This window comes from Kryptolebias marmoratus, linkage group LG15, assembly GCF_001649575.2.
Source record: "Kryptolebias marmoratus isolate JLee-2015 linkage group LG15, ASM164957v2, whole genome shotgun sequence".
Lineage (NCBI taxonomy): Eukaryota > Metazoa > Chordata > Actinopteri > Cyprinodontiformes > Rivulidae > Kryptolebias > Kryptolebias marmoratus.
The window spans coordinates 8,838,592-8,860,395 of record NC_051444.1 but is presented as its reverse complement, the minus strand read 5'-3'; the positions used below and the strand labels follow the sequence as shown (position 1 = coordinate 8,860,395).

Sequence of the window (21,804 nt, the reverse complement as noted above, 5' to 3'; positions counted from 1 at the left end):
AGGAGGCATCCCAATCAGATGCCCGGATCACCTCAGCTGACTCCTTTCGATGCAGAGGAGCAGTGGATCGAAGCAACGCCTTCATTACTGAAGATGAGACACCAATCCGTTGATCCATCCGTCTCAAAAGTAATCCAAAATTACTTTTTCTTTTTCCAAAAAATGATCAAATTTCTTAATTTCAACATCTGATTTGTTTACTATGTTCCACTGTCACTAAAACAAGACTTTATGAGATTTGCAAATCATTCCATTTTGTTTACATTCCCATTTTACACGTCCAATCCTTTTCAGGACAGGGGTTATGCTTCCATCGACCCTTCTAATCATGCATAAGTAAAGTCCAAATGAAAAACTTGACTCGGTTTGATCCTCTGAGCAGAGAGAAAAGACAGATCTTTGCAAAAGCGTCTCTCCGAAAGACGAGGCAGACAGATATGTGGGACACTGTCTCAATTTGTGGGACAGGGGGTAAAAAATACAGCTCAGCAACACAAAAACAGGACACATGGTAACCCTGCTTCCCAGCAAAAATCCTTACTTGAACCAGCTGCACTGAGGTCAGCTCAACAACCACTAGATGACGCTGTAGGTGTTTGAAGACGCGTTTTATAAATTGCATTTATGCAAAGTGCAAGTAATTAACTTAATGAGTATTTGATTCGTCTAAAGTTCAATAAAGTCCTCATGAACTTTCATACCATCCCACAGTAAGTTCTAAAAGTTTACTTTTAGTTTCCCAAAAAGAACAACAAAGACAAAGAGAAAAACAACTATTATTACTTCTAAACGACAAATTAGCAGCTCTAATAGCAGCTGAGTTCCTGTCTGATAGTTTCAATGTGTGTAAAAAGTCTAAATAAGTTGAGTCAGGCTGACCCGGTCCGGAGTGAGTCGGGTCCGGGCGGTTCTGGTTCGGTGTGAGGATCTGCTCCCGGAGCAGCAGCCCGGCGGCTGGTGTCCGACCGGGTGGGCGGGTTTGTGCGCTTGTTTCGGGAGGCGGAGCGGCCGAAGGGTCGGTCGCTCGGTCGGACGTCCTTTGGGCTTCTCCCTCTCGCGCTCAGGAGAGGCGGAATAAGTTGGCAAAGTGCGGCGCGGACACTTTGAGGAAGAGTTTACCTCCTAAAAACTACTTTAAACCAACGCTTTTTATTTTGTTGGTTTTGTTTGATTGTTTAGCTAAAGGGCAGAAGAAGAAGAAAGAGGCACGCGACCCTGGTGAGTAAAAAAAAACAAAACGGTCCTGCGCGTGAGTTTTAACCGACATGACAGTTTTAGCGTAAACAAGGCGAAATAAATCGCAGCAACTTTTACTTTAATAAGTGACTCCTTGAATTAGGCGGTGAAGTGGTGAATCCTAACTTTTTTCCCTATGTTAGTTAAATCTCCGGCTTGTTTCCACCTGTTGCGCTGAGCATCAAAAAATGGGTCAAATCAAACCGCCTTTAAGATGGCAAACTGTGACCAAAGCACCGTTCGTAGCCCTGAAGGGTGATTTTTATTCGTGTTTACAGTTGGTCAAGTGCCCTCACAACCTGAAGCTCAGATTCAGGTTACGTAACTTCATCATATTTTCCCACAGTGAGTGTAAATCTGTCTGTCCACCTTTTTTTTTTAAACTGTATATCCTTTAAACCAACATTAACCCCTAAGTGCTCCTATCTACGGTGGCCTGGAGGCGCAAAACACAACAAGAAACAGACTTTAATTAAGTACAAAATGTATGTTTTCTGAAATGTTGTTTATCCCGTTTGGTGTGTTATCTGTTTCCTTGTTTTTACAGTCTCTCTTCCATTTCGTTTTTGTTTTCTTAAAAGTAATGTTTCCTCCATCGTTGTTTTGAATTTCTTGAGTTTTTGTTGTTGCAGCTGTTGGCTCTGTGTCAGCACTTTTGGTAATAGCTGAAGTAGATTGTGTGGTGTGTGTGAATAAAGATCTGCACTGGTAAATCTTTGCAGAGAGCTTCACCTCTGAACTCATCCTAACCTGGGTTCAGACATCCTAACCTGGGTTCAGACATCCTAACCTGGGTTCAGACATCCTAACCTGGGTTCAGACATCCTAACCTGGGCCCAGTTCTGACCTCTCTTCTGCAGCCCTGCCATCAGTACAGGTGGCACCATAAAGAGCGGTGGCTCTCTGATGCTTATTTTATTATGCTTGAGGCAAAAGGGCGACAATGTTTTAGCCCATGTCTATGGGTTGTTTGTCGTATTAGCAAAATATTTCACAAACCACTGAAGGGATTTTAATGAAACTCTCAGAATGTAGTCGTTGGGTGCACATCTACAGCTGATTTACTTTTGGAATCAGTCTAATCCAAGGGTTAGTAAACACAAAAATGGTTTTGTCAGTATATTTTTCACGTATTGAGGTGTGGTAGTTGGTGAGAGTCATCCCCACTTATGCTCCGAGAACTAACAGGTTTCTGACAGTCTGCTCTTAAAGCCATAATTGCTGTCAAACTACGTAATTTTTTTCAGTGTTTATGATTTGAATTTTTTGTATATGTGTGTGTTATCTTCGATAACAAACAAACACTAAATTCACATCATTCTCTACCTAAAGTCTACCACATAATTCGTAATAAATGAGCGAAAATAGCAGACTCATGTTTTGTTGCCAACATTTACGAGTCGTTTGTTTACATTGGAACATTGACGAGTTCACTTTGGTCAGACTTGGCGCGCGACTGATATTGAGTCGGTAAAATAATCCCCGGATGTAAACAGAGTCAGACGGAGAACAATGGAATCAGAGACTCCGGGTCCAAAAACAAAAATGAACGTTTTTCTCTCTTCTTCTGAAAAGAAACGATGGATAAAAGCTGTGAGGGCGAGTCGACAGGAGTAGTCATTTTGGGTAGGAGGGCGTTAAAGCAAAAGTTGGTGCTAAAATCATAAGCTAATGAGCTGTGCTGGAATAATCTGAACCCTAATGGGACAATTTCTTTAATTGGTTGTATTTAGTTGTAAACAAAGCCCAAACAATAATTTAATAATGTAGAAATTGTGTTAGAAGGATAAAAGCACTTTTAACACTAAACATGAAAGCGTTTATTGTGTTGCCTATAGCTTTAATCCGTCCTTGAAGAGGACGCTTTACCTACAGTAACTTTTTCTGTCTTCTTCAGAATGAACTCTCTGAATCTGGCTAATTGAAGCTCACAGGCTTATGAAAGTCAAGTGGAGGTGAATCATTCCTATGTTGTGCAAACATTAGCTAAAATGGGTTTTGTTTGCAGTGTTTCATGGCTGCCAACAAAACCAAATTAACAGTTTTGTGAACTAAAACATCTCTGTGAGATGAGAAACGGCTTCATTTTTAGTGGCTGTGGCCGGTTGCTCGGGCAGCCATTCACAAAGTAATCTACCACAAGAAGTAGCAGAATGTTGCGTCTTTCCAGTTTAACTTTATTGGGGGGACTCCTGACCTGTTCTGCCAAGCAGAATAAACTGGATTCAAATGTCTGTCTTTACTCGAGTATCAGGAAAAAAATAATCAGGATAAGTTTTCATTGTCAGTAACTGATAAAATAAAATATTCAGCTCTTTTGTACTATCAAGCTTTCTGTTCAGATATTGCAACCCAAGGCAAACAGTACATGAAAATTAGTCAATCTCTTTAAGGTACATGCTGTTTTACCAAGATACAACTCTACAAAGGACTGTATTTCTCTTGTCAGGGCGTCTGTCATGACTTATCTCATGCTGATGTGAAATATCCTGCCTTTCCTTTTGTTGTCAGTCTTATCGGCGTCCTTCCTCTGGGCCCATCTTGTTCCATCCTTGTATTGTAACATCAGGTAGAATGGGACACTGTCAGCAAGGCAAACAGGAATCCGTTCAAGTCCCATTGTCTGCCGAAACACAGGTTGGCTGCTAATGGCTTTGTTTTTATTGGCTTCCTGAGCACAAATGGGTCGCAAGAATACTTAGCAGCTTACCTTGATATTTTTATTTTAGTTTTATATTTTCTTCCCAGCTGCTTGTTTCTGTCGAAGGCTCCAAATCTGTTTGCTATAAACGTTCAGCCGAATACAATATCTGCTGGCCTTAAATTTGGTTGCTGTTTCCCAAGAGGAGATCCTGCAAATGTAGCTTGCATAGAACCATTGTTCTAACTTGGCACACAAATATATAAGTTTGACAAGTTGATGAAAATATAAGCTCTTCTTAGGACACATGACAGCTATGAGGTCATTCTCCGAGGATTGGACTACGAAGTGAACTTAACATCTAAGCCATCTGAGCTGAAAGGCAGACTTTTCAGTGTCTTAAATGTGGCTCAGTTTGAACCTGGTTAAATCATCATTGTAACATTTGCTGAACTCGTAACCTGCTTCTCTGCAGTTTAAGTTCTCCATTTTGGATTAAATTGTTTGTAAAAAGCAAGACGCGTTCACTGATGTCCCACGTAGAAAAAATCAGACTGAAACATTTATGTAGCACGTTAAGTTGATGAGGTTGAATCAACTGCGCAAAACTTTTATATTTTCTCAAAAATCTGCTAAATGTCTGACAGTGAGTTAAAGTGAAAGTGATTTGCATTTAATGGGACAAAGTTGGAGCTGAATAAACTTCTCGAGTGCAGATTTATTCAGTTTGAGAGCGTAAAACGCCTCTTTTCACTTGAACAGCCTGAAGAAGAACGTCTGGGTTAACATAAAAGATCATAAACATCCCTGAAGTGCCAATTATTTCTGAGCGGACTATTAGGGTTTTGTCAAACCAAATAACACAAACAAATCCCAGCTGTTTTAAACTTGCTGCAGAGTATACCCATTAAGTCTAAAGAGTTAGTTATTACTTTCTCTGGTTTCGTCTATATTCTTTTGCAATGTGCAGCAAATAGTAATTTTGCTGTGACGCACTTGTTGACCGTCAACCTGTAAGGCTCTTCCCGACACACATTGTCATTTTTGCTGGTAATGAGAATGTGTGAAGTGTTGAATCATATCTTCAGATGCTTTCTGAGGTCTTACAGGAAACATGCAGGGGTATTTTATTTTATTTTTTGTCTCGTGATTTGTTTTGCCTGAGCGGATTCTTGTACAGATAAAAAAACAAACATTAGGATTGTAAACAACAAAACAGAATGAAAGTGGAAGACATAGTTAAATGCTGACTTTATTGTTTTGCTTTTGTCTGAGTGGAAAAGCTTTATTGTCATTATGGAATTATGCGGTGTCTCATCTCTGACTAATCCAGCTGCTCTAAATGTTTGCTTGCATAGGTGGGCCACCTGATCCAGGGAGAGGGATTTATTTTCCTTCCACATTCCTGATGGAGTCCTACAGAGTGACTGGCATTCCTAACAGCGGACCACAGCGGGTCTACTCCCAGCAGTCTTTATCTTCCAGGTCTCAAAGTAATGGAGCTGGTTCATATGGTCTCAGCATTCGAGTCCAGGGCATAGATGGACACCCATATGTAGTCCTCAACAACCAGGACAGGGCAGCTCAGTCCTATATTGACCCCGACAGCAATGGATACATCGACACAGAAGGCTCCTTTATTGAGAACTACCAGGAATATGATTTCAAAGGAGACAAAGAAGTTGTAACCAGTGACCCCTTCATGGAGTACAGGACACAAAAGGCGATGCACTATGCTGGTCCTCAGAACGGCGTTACTGAATCACAAGGAAAGAAACCATCCACGCTTTTAAATTTTCAGAAGCACCCTGAGCTCCTACAGCCATACGATCCAGAGACCAACGCCCTAAACCTCGACGGTTTCCACAGCCTCCCTTCAAGGCCTCTGCCTCAGCCTGAGACTGGGAAGAAATACCAAAATTACTCCTCCAAATCTGCTGTACAGGTCTCCAGATCTGCTGTTCAGATCTCCAGCCGCGGCAGGTCATCAAGTTTGGATCGGAGCAAAGTTCCTGGGCAACAAGAGAAAAGGCAACCTTCACCCCTGAGCCGGAGGACAGCTGACACTGAGACGTCTCTTCCTAACCTGAAGCCACAGTCATTGCCTCAATCTCATGTGGCTCAGCCTCAGACAAGGTCACAACCACAACAGGGTCAGCCACAGTTTAAACCTTTTCTTACAAACCTAAATCCAACTCAGTCTAAACCAGCTTCTAAAACTCAACCAGCGCCTGTAGCCCAGCCTCAGCCGTCCACCGTGTCAAGTACCTCGACTGAGCAGAGCAAGACCCCCACTTCAATGAGCAGTACCAACTCCAGCCTCGAGCGATCCCACCGTGATCCTGATATCCTTCACCTGCGTCGATCTGACTCCAGTGAGCCAGTTCTCCAGTCCTCCTCCCGCACCCGCCATGCCTCCTTATCTTCCACAAATAAGCCTTCGATGGATGACCAGATGGACGCTCTGTATGCAGACACCATAAACCGCCACGAGAATCGTCGCTACATTCCTTTCAAGCCTGGGTCAGGCAGAGACATCGACACGGGCTCCGGTCCCGGTGTCGATGAGCTCATTGACAAGTTCGATGGCAAAAATGGCAGCAGTCAGCGCAGGGGCAGGGCGGGGAGAAGAAACAGGATTAACCCAGAGGACAGAAAGCGCTCACGCAGCGTGGATAGTGCCCTTGGCTTGAGAAATGACTCGAGCTACATGGATGAGTTTGATCAATACCGCGGCACGTCAATGGAGCACGTCCTGCTGCCGTCACAGCTTCGAATGCAGAAAACAGCCAGCAGTCAGAACTCCTGGTCTACGGTTGTAGACGGTAAGGAAGGAGCTTCGCTTCGTGCCATCAGTGCGCCAGGATCCCCCCAAAGCACCATCTCTAAAGGTGCTAGCTCCATACAAGGTTACAAAAAGGCCCAGACGCGCCCCTCTTTACTGTCTTTAAGGAATAATGAGGAAATCGCTTCTTCAGCTGTGAAGGTTTCGACATCATCACTGTCGACATCTCTGGCCAAGTCCTCTTCCCCCGCAGACAAAAAGCCCAGTGTTGAGGCAGAAGTTCAGGTAAAAGACCAAACATTCACTCTGTTATATTAGGTACCGGTTCAGACATATATTTTAACTAATGTAATCATTCATGATGGTTGTACAGAGAGTCCTAAACTCTTATATTTTCTTACTCTAAACTCATTTATTTTCTAAAGCTCTCTGTCGCTTCCTGTCACATCCAGGCGACACCTGATCTCCTGCGAGGTCAGCAGGAGCTTTCACAACAAACACACGAAGAGACCGCAAAACAGATTCTCTTCAATTACCTTAAAGATGGGTGAGTTGTATACACGTTTCTGTTTTCTTGTCACTCAGCTGTTTTTGTCTAACTTTACATATTTAAGTTTAAAAAAATGCGCCCTGATTGTATTAAAGTGTTTTGAGTTATTGGGGGTCCTGTTTACAAAAGCCCAGGGTGAGATGAAATAAGAAACTCTTCTGTGGAAGCAGATGTTTAGTTTTTCCTCCTATCTGCCCAGAACTGTTTTAGATTAAATTTAAAGAATGTGCTCTCCTTACCCACTTATACAGGCTGATTTTTTTTTTTTTTTTTAGCTGTCAGGAGTCTCTTTTCTTGCAACATTTCAGCTAAAGGGAAAGTTTACATACTGCTATGCGTTTTATTGAACTAACTTAAATAGTTAAACATCTCTGCACTCCTTCACAGTGATCTGAAGGCTACTGTTGTTTCAGCTTTAACCCTCATCACGTTCATGTAATTGCACAAGGATTGTGTAAATTTGATGAGTTAAACCGACACATCACCCATTTTCAGAATAATCCAAGCAGCAAGTCGTTTAACAAAAACAAAGCAGCCTGATCAAACTTTCCTTCTGCATGGTGATCCCTGCTGTTTTTCTTTATCAATGCCCGAGCAAAACAAACAAGGAAAACCTAGCCACGTTTGCAGCCTTTCTTCTCTGTTTGACACACACTTTGGTAACAGTGAACACAGATTAAATGTAGGATAACTTTTTTTTTTTCTAGAAAAATGTAGTGAGTGCCATCAATCCATTTGTGATTTGTACTTATCCGCAAATGTAAGCATGTTAAAAATAATATTTTTACCTGTTTTATACAACAGCAGTGTGTTTGGACCACTTCTTGTAGAAGTTGCCGTATTCGTTCATGATTCTACGCTGATAAGTAGTTCCCCGGCTACCACAGTTCCTGCAGCTGCTGCAGGGTTGGAGTTTTGCAGAAAGCTCAGGAAACTGTTTGGGTGTGTCGGCCCACAGGTCAGGAGTCAGAGGACAAAGGAAAGGAAACACAGATGGAAGTTCAGGGGCTGAAACTGAGCTACATTCCCAAAGTTAAGAAGACAAACATTCACCAGCAGGGGCTTTTTAAAGGTTTAATGAAAATCATCTGCACGAGGAGAGCTGAGAGGACGTTTGGGGGAGTTTGGCTTTTTGTGTCAGCCTTCAAATTTATCGAGATAATATATGGCCTGTGTCATTTAAAAGTTGTGTAACTCCAGTTTGTTGATTTGAAATGTTTTGACATTAACTAAATGACTAAATGTTCCTCTGAGTCAAGAAAATCCTCCCATCTGTGATTTTTGACATCTGTTGATAAACTTAAAATTGGACATTTTTTACACCAAAGACAAAATGATTTTTTTTTCTAGGAAAAGTTAATGTAAGCCAATTATCATTATTGTTCAAAATTAGACTATTTTAGTTTTTGTAGAATAACAAATGGTATAGCTTAAAAAATAAAGGTTAAAAATATGATTTGTAACAAATTACAATAAATCTAAGTCAGATAGTTATGACTTTTTTTATTTCTTTAAGTTTATAACCTGACAACATTAGAAGGTGAACTGAAACGTCCCTCTTTTGTTTTGTTCCTGGTAAAATGATTGGATTCTGTAATAATCCCTGCTGTTCATACGTTCACTTGCCTTACAGTTGGTCGGTTGTTGTAATGAAGGTGTTTGTGCTGCGAGGTGACACATCAAAGCAGCACGATCCTGCCTGACCTCCCCCTCTAAGCTGGGATTGAACTACTTTGTTCCCAGAAAAGTCTCACAAAGCACAGAGAGAAGTTTTTTGTTTTTTTTCCCCCAAACTTTTAACCAGGATGTTAAAAACCTTTGTCGACAGAAGCAACGATAATGACGAAACGACGAAGAAAAAGGTCAACCTTGTGTTTGAGAAGATCCAGACGCTGAAGTCCAGAGCCACGGCAAGCGCACAAAGTGACAACAAAGTGAGTGTTATTGTATTTTACTCACATAGTGGTGCACAGTCACAGATTGCTGTATTCTGTTTATGCCAGCTACTTGTCTAAAAACATGTTTAGCTTCAGCTGTTCTGCAGTAAAGTGATGAGTTTGAGATTGGCTTCCAACAGGGCGGCTCAGCTGACTCAGATCTGTTCATTTTAAAAGGGAGCTTGTTTACTCTTTTTAACAGATATTATCAGCTGTGAGTCATTGACCGATATCAGTAAAATGTATAAACTAAAATTAACCAGCTCTAAACCCAATAATTGTCTCTTGTTCAGTCGGTGGACCTTGCTGCACAGACCAAAGAACTTCAGGAGCAAAATGCTGAGCTGGAAAAAGAGATCGTCAAACTGAAGAGACAGCTGGACGAACAAATAACGGTATCGTCAGTAAAACTGCAGGTGTACCTCTAATGCTGATCTGCTTATGTTGGCACCTCAGGTTATTGCTGAACTTGTTGTTCAGGAATATCCTTAAATCACAGTTTTGCTTGAAAAAGAGCTTACTGTTCAAATAATTATTTTGAGACTAGTGTAGAGTTGGAACAGCTTCATATAAATGCACAGAGTGAATATTAAAACTTCAGGTTTTGTTCTTGTGCACCTCACATACTGCTTAAAATGGATATAATTATAAATAAATATATATTTTTGATCATCAGAAGAGCCATGCTGACAAAAGGACAGCAGCAGGTTTGAAGGAGTTACAGCAGGAGCTTCAGCGGAGCCTGGACGAGTGCAAACGTTTGAAAGAAAAACTGACAAAGATGGAGGTCGACCTCCAGACTACAGTGGAGGAGTAAGTGAAGAGTCACTCTGCTGGAAGAGTCAGCAATGATTAACCAACTAGTTACCTTTTTGGTCCTGACTGTTTTGTCAGTGCAAGTGTTTGACTTCTGTTAAATGTTTCTGGAGCGTCACTGCTCAGATTGAACTGTTTGTCTGCTCCAGTGAGCAGCTGAGAAGTTGGAAAACTGGTGAAGAGTTCTGTTTTTATTGCTTCCATCAATATCCAGTAATATTGCAATTACATATTTTCCTAATATTGTGCAACCCTACTGGTTTTGTTTGAGGCTTTACATGTTCCGAGTTGAATTGACCTCAAGTCAGAGTTTTCCATGAAAGCCAACCAGGATTGCTGTTTGGAACTGAAGTGGATGTTCTGCTTGAGTCTATGCAACTGTGAGAGTTTCTTTTAACATGTCTCACATCAGTTACCACCCTCCACCTTGGTGTTTGACATTACGTTGAGGTTTTTAAATTTAGCCTCTGTGCTCTGTAGGCCTCCCATTCAACACCAGCCCAGGTGCTTCCATTTATACGTGTGAGTTAAGGTGCAGGTGTGCAGCTGCACATGTGCCCGAATACTGTATGAAGAGAACCAGTACTGTGTTCAGACCTGTTTTGTTCCTTGTTAGGTTGTTCCAGGTGAAGATGGAGAGGGAGCAGTACCAGACAGAGATCAGAGACATGCAGGATCAGCTGTCCGAGATGCACGACGAGCTGGACTCAGCCAAGAGGTCAGCTGTTGATGATGAGAAGGACATCTTAATGACGGTAAGCTGCAGTGTTCGTTGTTCCAACCACAACTCAAATGAGCTGCCAAACAATGTCATTTTGAGTGTTTGTGGTTTTTTTGGTCTGCAAAATACAAAAAACCCCACAAACATTTATTGATTACCATAACGATTGTCAACAGTATGAGTTCCACTATGACAGAAAACATCCAAGACTACAGCCCTGAATGTCCAGGTCTAAAACCATTGTCGTTTTAAACCTGTACTCCAGTAGATTAACCCTCTCAAGGCAGACGTTGCAACAACATATCTGATTTTTCCTGTTACTAAACTTAATTTGAGCCTGAGAGAGGGTTAACTCATACATGTGGGGATGGCTGCCAAGGTTGGTGCAAAGTGAGCCAAGGCGGGTATGATGAAGGTGGAGATGGGCAATGAAATGATGTGCATGGCCTAGAATACAGTTTTATAAGCTGTGTGCACAAAAATAGGCTGTGACTTTCAAAATCTGGCTGCTCAAAACACGGCCGAACTTCTTGTTGGTCACTTTGTCGCAAACAGAAAAACTGCTTATTTTCTTGCAGTTTTGAGTTGTCATCTAGTCTCCGACAATTGCTATACTACCCTAAGCTACTGATACCAATAGTAGTTTTTGTATCTTTGAAATTATATGCATGACACCAAGCTTTAATGGTTGTGTCATCTGCTCATAATGAGATAAATGCAGTCTAGCAATATAACATTATTGATATTAATGACAAAAAACCATCTTCTTTTAAGCTTGGGCTTTACAAATCAATGTTAAACCAAACATAAAAAAATTAAAGAATCTCCGTTAAATTCAAATCTATTTTTCTAAACTTGATCAAAGACGAAGTTCCCATTATGTCTCCAATTATTCCAGGACATGATGCAGCTGAAGGTGGAGATGCAGGAAGTTCTCCTGGCTAAGGAGGAACAAGAGGAGTTGCTGAGGAGGCGAGAAAGGGAGCTGGCAGCTCTTAAAGGAGCCTTGAAGGAGGAAGTATCTGCTCATGATCAGGAGGTGGACAACATGAAGGAGCAGTATGAGAAGGAAATTAGCAGGTTGCAGTCATCTTTGGAGGACACCAAGCAGGTAATCATCCTCCCGTTTGATTCTCCTTGTCCTCTCCTCTAGTTTGACTCCCTGCGTTGCCTCCTCCTCATGTTGCAGTTCCCCTCCCCCCTTCTGGGAGAGCAGCCTGTCACAGAGAAATGTGGAGATAAGCACATTATCAGGGGAATTGTGTTTGAATGTGTGTATTGTATCGAAAGCACTGCCATGTGTTTGTCGTCACAGTTGGTGTTATGCTTTGAAGCAACTTTATTTTAACTTTTTTACAAGTTTCCTATCTAAGTATTGAGACACAGGCTATAAAATAAAGTTAGTCTTTTAAATCAGTGGGACTTGCATTTACAAAAAAAGAGTCAAAAAGGCCTTTTTTCTGTAACTGTTTTGTTCTGTTCCTAATAAGAGGCTACTGAACAAGATTTGTGTTAAAGAAATGACTGACTTCCAATAAACCCCTAAACTCCAGTCCTACCAGCGTAACATGCAGCTGATTTTTCCAAAGATGGTTAGTGTGGTTGCAAAGGAATGAAAATGATAAATACTTGAAACATCTCAGTGTGTAGTAATGATCTGAATGCAGTTTGGTGAAAAGAAAACAAGTCCATACACAGTAGTCACAGTAAAGAATAAGATATTAATCTGTGGCTGGGGAAGGTTATTTTAGATGAAATGGAAATTTAGCTTCACTAGGTTGAGTTTTATGACCAGAGCAGTTTCATAAAACATTAACAAAGTGGTGAGATGTAACTTTTAATTTTCACAAGGAACTTTCTTTAAGCCTCTTAAACGTGGAAAATTTTCTTATCTCGCTCTCCTTCTTTTTGAATGAACTTTTTCCAGGAAGAGCGATATCCAAGGACCAAAAATTTCGACATTTATCTCTACAGGAAACTATCGCCTTGCACACAAGGTCACCATTGTAGCTTTATTATCGCCACTAACATGCTGGAAGATCCAACTTTTTTTCTCGAAATTACGCATCAGAGTTCAAAACAATGTTGTCAAAGCATTGAGGAGTTTTAAGCTATTTATAAAATGGAGAAATGGGAGTTGATGGCAGGAGAAGCAGGAGACTAGGTAAGGACTGAAGGCACATGTGTGTCTGTAGGTTGCAGAGTAAACCCATGTGTCCTGTTTGTCTCAATGAGTGGAAGTTGTCCTTGTTCTCAGCTTCCTGCCGGCATGGTGGGGGTTCGCAGCATCGCTTTGCAGCAGAGTCCTACAAAGACATTTGCCTTTGTTGAACAAAGTTAACACTTCTCAAGGGACTATGACATCAGGGGATTACCCTCAGTGCTTTGTAAACACCTGGCAAGATAAAGTCATTGTGTGTTTCTCTTTCAAGATAAAAACCAGACACTCATATGAGCTTTTTTCCTTGATTTTAATACAATATGCTTTGTTTTATAGGATACATTAATTACGATACGAAACATTTATCATCATATACTCATTTATAACACATGAAAACTGTGTAATGAAATTATTCTTTTGTTTGCTCCCTCCTAACAACAAACCAACACCCTAACAAAAACCCAAGACCCCTAAAAAAAAAAAAAAAGTTAACAAGCTTCAGTTGTCGTTTACAATACTGTGTGGAAGCATTAACTACATTATTCTTGTACTTATTTTTTATTATTTGTTTATATGTTTGTGCTGCTTAAGTAAACACATGAACAGAAAATAGATTTGATAAATGCTTTTGCAGTCGTTGCTACAAATGCTTCTTAAAAATGGTTGCCTACGTTTTAAAAATAAACAACAACCTGTAGGCATGCTCAGGATGTCTTCACCATGCTGGAAGACAGACAAAGTGCATTAACAGAGGCAGACTTGAATTCATGACAACTTTTATGCAAGATATTTATTCATTTACTGAATTTGATGGCCCAGAAACTGGAAAAAAATATGCATCATTCAAGTTAAAATATGTTAAGATGCAAGAGCCAGCTGACAAGCAACAATATTGGCAGAAATTGAAATTATTGATCAGCTTTGACCTCTATGAAGACGTGCCTGTGAGGAAATTGACGAACGGTCCAAATCAACCGCTGTTCATTTCCTGTCCTCACACAGTGAATTATCTGGTTTTCAACCCAAGCTCATTATGCAAACAAGAAAAGTGAGCTTTTCTTTTGCCTTTTTCACAATATGCTTCACATCATTCTAATATTAAATGTAAACGAGTGTAAATAAGTTTAAATAACAGCGTTGTTGTTGGTGTCACACGATGCAGGAAATGAGTCTGTTTGAAACGTTTTCTGTTATCAGAAGAATCCACATAGCTGAAGCTGTTGTGCGCAGGTGAACGTACCTCCAGCGAAATGATTCGAGCAAATTCTGTCCTGATTGAGGCCCTGCTGCCTTGCCTTCGCCTTTCTCAGTTTGTTCTCCTTGGTTAGTCACGACTGCAGAAATTCTGAAGTGTGACTTTTGATCTCTGTCCACCCCGTTCGAGCATTTGGAAATTGCGCAAAAGTTTGCCGCCATGGTTGAATACCCACAGATCGCTCTTTGCGTTTATCCACCAGAGGTTGTGTTCTAACATGGCAGCTATGCTGTGCCTGAACAAACTGTGATGTCATCGCGGAGCGACCTATAATTGTTCTTTGAGTAATAGAAATAGACAGAAAGATTAAAAGACACACTTCTATTTGTGCTGGGGATTCAGACGAGGTGAAAGGAGGGTCAGAGAGCACATCTGTATTTTTGCAGTTCTGTCTCTAACCAAAGTGGTGCTTCACTTTTTCCTGGCCCTGATGTTTTCTGGGGACCCTGCTGACCAAGAATGCTGGAAAGTGGAGCACTAAATTGCTCTGTGCACGTTAATTGTAGTGGCAGGCCATCACTAATCTATTGAGCTGCAGTTTCTGAGTCGCGCTGTGTCCCCTCTTCTTCCTGTGTCCTGAAAAAGTGGGGGTGATTGTGAACCTCAGTCAATAATGAATGATGAGTTTGTTTCACACAATAATAGCAGTGGGGGTTGGGACACACTCAATAAGTGGGTCAGTATGGTGTAGGAAAAGGGGGTGCACGGATGACCCCTATAAAAGAAGTTGGAGGCCTGTTTTGTGTCTTAACTTGAAAGCTGCATTGTGTTTTTGATGAGCTGAAATTTGAGGAATTTTATCTGGGTTGAAAAATCTTGGTCATGCTAATTAGGCTTTGCTTATTTAACAAGTATCACTCTGTGAATGTTCGTTCACAAAACCCGTCTGCTCATTTGGCGGTGGATTTGCTGTTTTGTGTCCGCATGTGCTAGTATTTGAAAAATGTGGAAGGATGAGGTGCAGTTGGAAGAGCTGAGCTTTCCCTTTCAGGAATGTGGGGGTCAGATTGGAGAATGTGCTCCCTGTAGACCTTCTTCTTTACTCAGCTCCAGCTCTGTTACACTGTACCCTCTTCGACCTGTGGGAGAGGCTCACATCTTTTCATTTTTCCCTCTTCGGGGTGCAGTAGTTCTATCCCAAACTCTGCAGCACTCCAGATTCTCAGTGTCGGAGGCTTTAATAGGTCTCAGCCCTTCCTATTTTTAAAGACAGAGCCTCTTGCTTATCGCATCATTCCCAGCTTTTGTCATGTTTCACCAACAAACCTAAACCACAGTGTGCAGCACAGCCACAGTGTTATCATGCCCCCATCTGTAACCTCAATCCCAAATGCTGGACTTTTTAATTTCCTAACTCCACAGTTTCCACACAAGCCTCCTGAGTGATCTCCCGCTCACCTAGATGCAGTTTATTTTCTTGCTTGAGTCGTTCTCACTCCAATCCCAGCCCGCCTCTCTACTAATCTCTGCCAGCGTGTGAACTGAAGTCTCGCTGTCTGATCATCAAACTTGTGTAGCCCAGAAAAAGACTTCCCCCCCCTCGGGCTTGTTTTGAAAGCAAAGACTCCAGCATGAGTCTGTATATTTGATGATAGCACTATATTTCCCAGCAAAGCTTTGGGTGTTGATTTACCAGACGACTGCAAAGAGGTGGAATGAGACGACACGACAGTAAGTGAGGAAGGAAATGGTGATCTTGACGCAGACATCAAGGAATTAGCAGTTTATCCCTCATAAAATATTGCTTCTTCTGAGTCTTCAAATAGCTATACTGATAACTTTGTAGATTGGTGGATTTAAGCAATCTTCAGAACTAAATACTCAGCAGTTTTGCCAGAAGGCTTTTAGTTCCTGACCAACTATGTGAGAGTTGTGTTTGAAACCTGCGACCTACACTGCAAAATCAGGTTCATCATATCTAGGATATCTTTAGGTTATCTGGCTTAACTGGCTAAGCAGTGTCATAATGCTGGTTATCAACTTAGGAAATCAACCTAGATTTTCTGACTTTGAATGCATAAAAGCTCCTGCAAAGCAAATATGAGCCTGTCATTATCTATGGCAGGCTGAAAGCTACACCGCTGCTGCAGCCAGAGGAAGAAAGAAAAAGCTGACACTTTGTGTATGTTTTTAATAAATTCATGTGTTTTTTAACTTCTTTCTGGGCTTGGTGAAAAGAATATTTTCGGTCATTCATTCACTGCTCTGTGGTCTCATTAAAGGCTTACAGGACTGGATCTGAACACATCACTTGTTCAGACGACCAAAGATGTTTGAGGTGATTAAAGTCCAGGAGTTTCACACCCATAAAGCTGTCTGTTTGAATGTGGTTTGTGTATTTTGTAAACATTTTCATAACTGTTTATTCTCACATTAGGATACTGCTCTGCTTTCTTTTTCTGTCTGGACACAAGATTATTTTTGTGTGTTTTTTGACTTGATACAAGTTGTGTTTCTTTCCATAATACGATTGTAATTTAGTGTGTGGGCAGAAAACGCTGAGCTGTTAATCTTCATACTTGAATTGTTGTGTGGGATGTGTGTTTTGGGTGTTTCTTTTTTCTCTCACGAGTCTTTGCTCACTTCTTTTTGGCACAAGGCCATAAAAGTTCAACTCATATTTGTGTTTTTGACGAGTCGGTTGATTAAATTACCTCTCTGCCTTCAAAGCCCCTGAAAGCAGCTCTGATCTGACTTTCCTAAAAAAGATAAAAGCTTTTTGTTGCTTTTAAGAAACAGTTTGTAGTATAGTATTTTACGTTGTCACACTTGTTGATTTGTTTTTACACTGTAAAAAATGTATAGTTGCATCTGTGGTGTTTTTTGCTTATTGTGCAGTGATGGTACATCAAATTTTCTATTTTTTGTGGTTTATATGATTTTGTTGTAGCCTGGTGTGTTAATAGGTCAGTGAAGTTTGCATAGGATTGAGGACAAAGAAGTTATCTTAAAGAAGTTTTTGTATGGTCATCTTCCCTGGTCTGTAATTCCATTATACTCCTGCAAATGTGCAGTTTGGCTTGGCATAGAGGCTCTTTTAAAAGCTGGTGTTCTGTTTTTCTAAAGGACAAGGAGAGATTTAGTTTCTCTCTTGAAAAAGGAGATGCCAGTGCTTCTCAGCTGTCACATTTTAATTTCTGCTTCAATCCTCCCTTTGAGTCAATCACAGAACCTTCTTTTGAAGCTCATCTCAAACCTGGACACCTTGTCCCCCTGAGGGAGGTGGTGGGATTTTTAGGTCATGGATCAATTCAAGGCCTCCGCAAGGCCAACAAGGTTTATTAAAGCCTCTTCCTGAACTTGGATATTTTGTTAGGAAAATGATGCACGAATAACAGGAAAAACGAAGGCAACAAAAGGCTACAAAATCAGTCAAAGTAACCAACGTATTTTTTCTTTGAGACAAGAAAACTGTCAGAAAATTGCAACAAAGGAAAAAACAAAACAGAACCCGATTGTATCTGTCTTCTGTAATTCAAAGAATAACCAGATTATTAAACAGAGTATAATACCAATGTGAAGCTTTAACTTTTTTGTTGCCTTATTTACTAATTTAGAAGTTTTAAAAACCTTTTATAATCAGCCATGATTATTTTAAGTTTCTGTAAAATAGTGACATTAACTTTTAAGTTGAAAGTGTTCAAGCCGTGTGCAATGTAGTTCATGTTAGTAAGACTTTTTATTGTCAGTCACTTTTTATATTTCAAAGCCTTTGATACTTCTGTTGACACTGCCTTCAGCATTTCCTAAATACTTCTTTTGGCTCCTGATTCAAAGCTTTTGATATGTCAGTAAAAGAGGGTTAAAAACAGATGTTTTTGACATATATTTTAGAGTTATGCTTTGACAAAACCTTAGTCCAGATTAGCTGAGCAAACCTCCCTAGCCCAGCAAAAATACCTCATCAGGACCCTAATCTGAGACTCAAGGTTGGATTAGGGCTTCCCTTTGACTCTTTGTCCAGACTGAAGCTTTGGAAATATCCTTCAAATAAAAGTCAATAACATTAAGAAGGATTGGGGGAAACAAAAGGTTTGATGTTAAAAACTGAGACCTCTGCGAAGCCCAGAAGTTAATGAGGTGATTAACACGTGGAATAAACACATGCTGACAGGTTGGATGTTTCCTGCAGTTGAGTTGGATCATGTTTCTTTTGTTTGCCTCCATAAAGACCCAGGTCTGAGAACGCTAATATGCCATTGCAGCACATGACCCCGTGACGTGCACTTCACTTAAAGCACCTCACTTAAAGAGTTTTTGCTGCGCTTCAAAGACAGCTCAAAGTTAGTTAATGTGCAACTTTGAACAAACAGTTTGAGTATACATAAGGACCTAAGTCAAATGTCAAGTTTGACAAAAGAATAAGAGCTAATATCACACGACAGTTCATTTTTTTCTTGAGACTTTACTAATACCCTTAAGTTCAATTGTTGTTCTAATTGTGAAGTTGGTATTTACAGACGTAACAAGAAATGGTGTTGCATAGGATAATTATACAAATTATCTACTAGGTAATTATGGTTCATCAATTCTAACCTTTTAGTGATTATTGGTTTCAATATGCTTTACTTGTGTAAATAATTACCACCTTTTTAAATAGAGAAATAAAAAATAAAAAATTGAGAGAGGTTTGAAGAAATTTACATTCATGCTTTTCTTTAACATTTGATGAAAAAGTCAGTCTTTCCTGAAGCAGTACAAACACTGGATGACTGAATTTTTAATATGAATGTATCAGAGCGTTAAATAGGGTTGTTAAACTGTCTCATAATAAAAATAATCTTGCCGAAGAAAAGTTTTAAATAAAGAGGGACATGTTGCGGCTTCCTCTCATTGACAGCAACAGATTTTGTTTTCTTTCTGGCTGAGCAGCTTTGTTCACACATACGAGCTAATGTGGGATGTAGGGCAGGCAGAGTAGTTTTTCTGGGGGGGGGGACTTGTTGTTTTCAGTGGATTGTTATAATGATGCACAGAATTCTGACATGCAGTATCAGTGTTTCAAATTATCGTAGTTAAAGTTGTGATAATCCCCACATTTTATGCAACGCCCCATTTAATAAAGTTCCACTCAACAAAATCAGTGCATAACTAAAACTCGATTTATTACAGAAGTTTTAAAGCCGCCAAATGTGAAACTTGTCGCAGATATGGATTATTTCTGATTGAATTATAATTTCTGCTAGTGTAAGGAAGATAATATGACACATGATGTCACTTTAAATGTAAAAACACTGTTGAGTTCAGGCAGAAAGCTGCAGTTTATCATAGCTATGATTTTATTTACTTTAAAGGCTTGTCTTATCGTGTCTACTCTGTCGTCTTACATAAACTGTCTTTTGTTTAGTTAACCCTGAGACATGAAGCAATGCTGTGCCTTGAACTGGCTGTTTTAAGCGTGCTCAGAGGTGCTCTCCTCTTTGACCACGTCCCGGGGAAGCAGCGATGAGGGCGGCTCCGTAATGACAGTACAAACAGGTCTGACTGGCCTGCAGGCACTGAAGCAGGGAGGCATCCGCCACCTTTCTTATTCACAATCATCCTCCTGTTCTCTCACAACAATCACACCATGAGCCGACCAACAACACTTTTTTTACGCTGAGAGTAGTGAAGAGTGAAAATCTGTGGACTCAACAGCCAAGGAGAAACTAAATTTCAAATCTGCATAGATACAAATTCTCTCTTTCAAAACGTTTGCCCAAAAATGCCCAGCTGCAGTGCTGTACCGAAAACAGATTAGCTCAGATTTCACAAGTAGATAAAATGTAGTAAAACATCAACTCTTTTGTTGCCGTACTGCAGGCTTTACTTGATGAATCAACATTAAAAAATAGCTAAAAGATGCTGGTGATTTTTGCAGCCCTTCAGTTAGTAACTTGGTGACTAAAAGAGCTTTTTGCACCATTGTTTGCTTTAAGACGTTGTCTATACCTCCTCTCATCAGCCAATCAGCAGGTGGATTTCAGCTCAGGTTAGCTGACTCTTCACTGCAGAGGGGTGTGTATGTGTTTTCATCCTTTCGTGCACTCGTGCACGAGCAGGCACACACTTGGAAATAACCGGTGTGTGTAATTCTCAACTAAGAGCCTGTGCTCAGAGGTGGCATTGAACTTCATGGACAGCTTCACACAGTCTCACTACATAAGTTTTCAGCATTTAATTTCACTCTTTTCAGCTGTTTTTTTTTAATTTTTTTTTGTACTAAACTTTAACAATAGATTTTACAGCTGAATTAGGAAATTCAGGATCTACTGGTATGTTCTAGCTGGTCAGACACGACCTGAACAGAGAACGTCAAACCAGTTGTGTAACATTCCACCCTCAAACACAAAACAAATCACCGAGAACCTGTTGCATACCAACGTAATTACCTACCAGGGTGTCCCCACGACACCTGTCATTTGTTGTACATATCAAGTTGTGTGATCAGTTTTCTTAGTTTCTTGCATTTCCGTTTCCCTCCTGAACACTCCACTTTGGGACGAGTTAAACACTTTTAATTATCGCCAAAGGCAAAGGCGGAGTGAGAATATTTTTGCCCGTGTGTGTGCGTTTGTCTCTAGTGTTTGCAAAAGATCTCATGAACCGCTGGACAGATTTTTATGAAACTCGAGAAGTAATCACTGGTCAACCCAATTCAAGATGGTGGCCACAGCTAGTCAACTTTATCCAACAGTATACCTCAGTTAATACTACGGATATTAAGTCGAATTTGGTGTTTTAGTAGCTGAGAGTCATTTACAAGGTTTGACCAAAACAGCTATAACTCTGTCCTTTTTTCATCATAACATTAATTTAATCTAAAAGTCTGACATTCAAGGCCATTTTTCAAGGAATGCTAGATTTTTAATTCATAAAGCCTTTTCATAAGTGCACACTAACGTCCTAAAATAGTATTTGAATATTCCAGGGTGAAAAGAGGGCACGGTGTCACTGTCTGCTGGCTTTTTTTAGAGGTCATCATATGACAACAAAAAGCTCAGAGGTAGTTACCTTCAGTTGTGGTTTATTATGAAGTGTGAAAGAATTACAGGAAGCCATTGTTCTTCAGTGTCTCTGCAGCAACAAAGAGAGGCCTCGCTCTACGAATACCTTTTTTGTTATCAGGGTTTTTTGAGATGCTCCATCATGCATCATAGTTCTGCTTTCTGTTGGGAGTCATGGACTTCTGCTTCTTTTGAACTGAAGCCGCATCCATTGTTCTGTTTCTGCAGAGCAGCGCAGTGGCGGTCCGGGAAAAGGCTGAAGTGGAGGCAGCCAAGAGTGCAGCGGAGGGCCAAGCAGGGTGGCTGACCCAAGAAATTGAGCGGCTGCGCAGGCGGACGAATGAGCTGGAAAACGAGGTGGCCAAACTCAACCGAATCATCGATGAGGCCAAACTGCAGGAGAGCAGGCTGGGAGACAAGGTCGGCCGGCTGGAGGTGAGGGCTCAACAATAACAACAAAGGATTTAGGCTGCAGAACTGAGAATAATCATACTTTTATCTTATTTCTGACTTTGAATATGGCATACATGGTTTATACAAGCGAATCTTTACATTACAGAGAGAGAAAAAGCAACTGGAAGAATCTTTGGGTGAAATTAAGGAGCAAGAAGAGGAGATGTCGCGCGCCAACCGGGCGTTGACTCTCCGGCTGGAGGATGTGCAGGTAACGGTGACGGCACTGCTCTGTGCTGCATGTAGGCAAAACGAACAGCTCG

General features: G+C 40.7%; 1 protein-coding gene across 4 annotated transcripts in view; it reads left to right on the top strand.

Moving 5' to 3' along the window:
• Positions 1 to 895: 895 nt before the first annotated feature.
• The window catches only part of cgnl1 (cingulin-like 1), a 29,817-nt gene continuing 8,908 nt past the window's right edge, over positions 896 to 21,804 (top strand). Inside the window, exons 1-10 of one of the 4 annotated variants that reach the window (XM_037979808.1) lie at positions 896 to 1,218; positions 5,236 to 6,947; positions 7,088 to 7,209; positions 9,041 to 9,146; positions 9,443 to 9,544; positions 9,826 to 9,962; positions 10,582 to 10,720; positions 11,585 to 11,797; positions 21,317 to 21,523; positions 21,648 to 21,752. In XM_037979808.1, coding sequence (XP_037835736.1) covers positions 5,286 to 6,947; positions 7,088 to 7,209; positions 9,041 to 9,146; positions 9,443 to 9,544; positions 9,826 to 9,962; positions 10,582 to 10,720; positions 11,585 to 11,797; positions 21,317 to 21,523; positions 21,648 to 21,752 — 2,793 coding nt within the window. In that variant the 5' untranslated portion in view covers positions 896 to 1,218; positions 5,236 to 5,285. The remainder of the gene's footprint in view (positions 1,219 to 5,235; positions 6,948 to 7,087; positions 7,210 to 9,040; positions 9,147 to 9,442; positions 9,545 to 9,825; positions 9,963 to 10,581; positions 10,721 to 11,584; positions 11,798 to 21,316; positions 21,524 to 21,647; positions 21,753 to 21,804) is intronic. The other 3 variants (XM_037979807.1, XM_017404731.3, XM_017404724.3) reach the window with 3 other exon arrangements.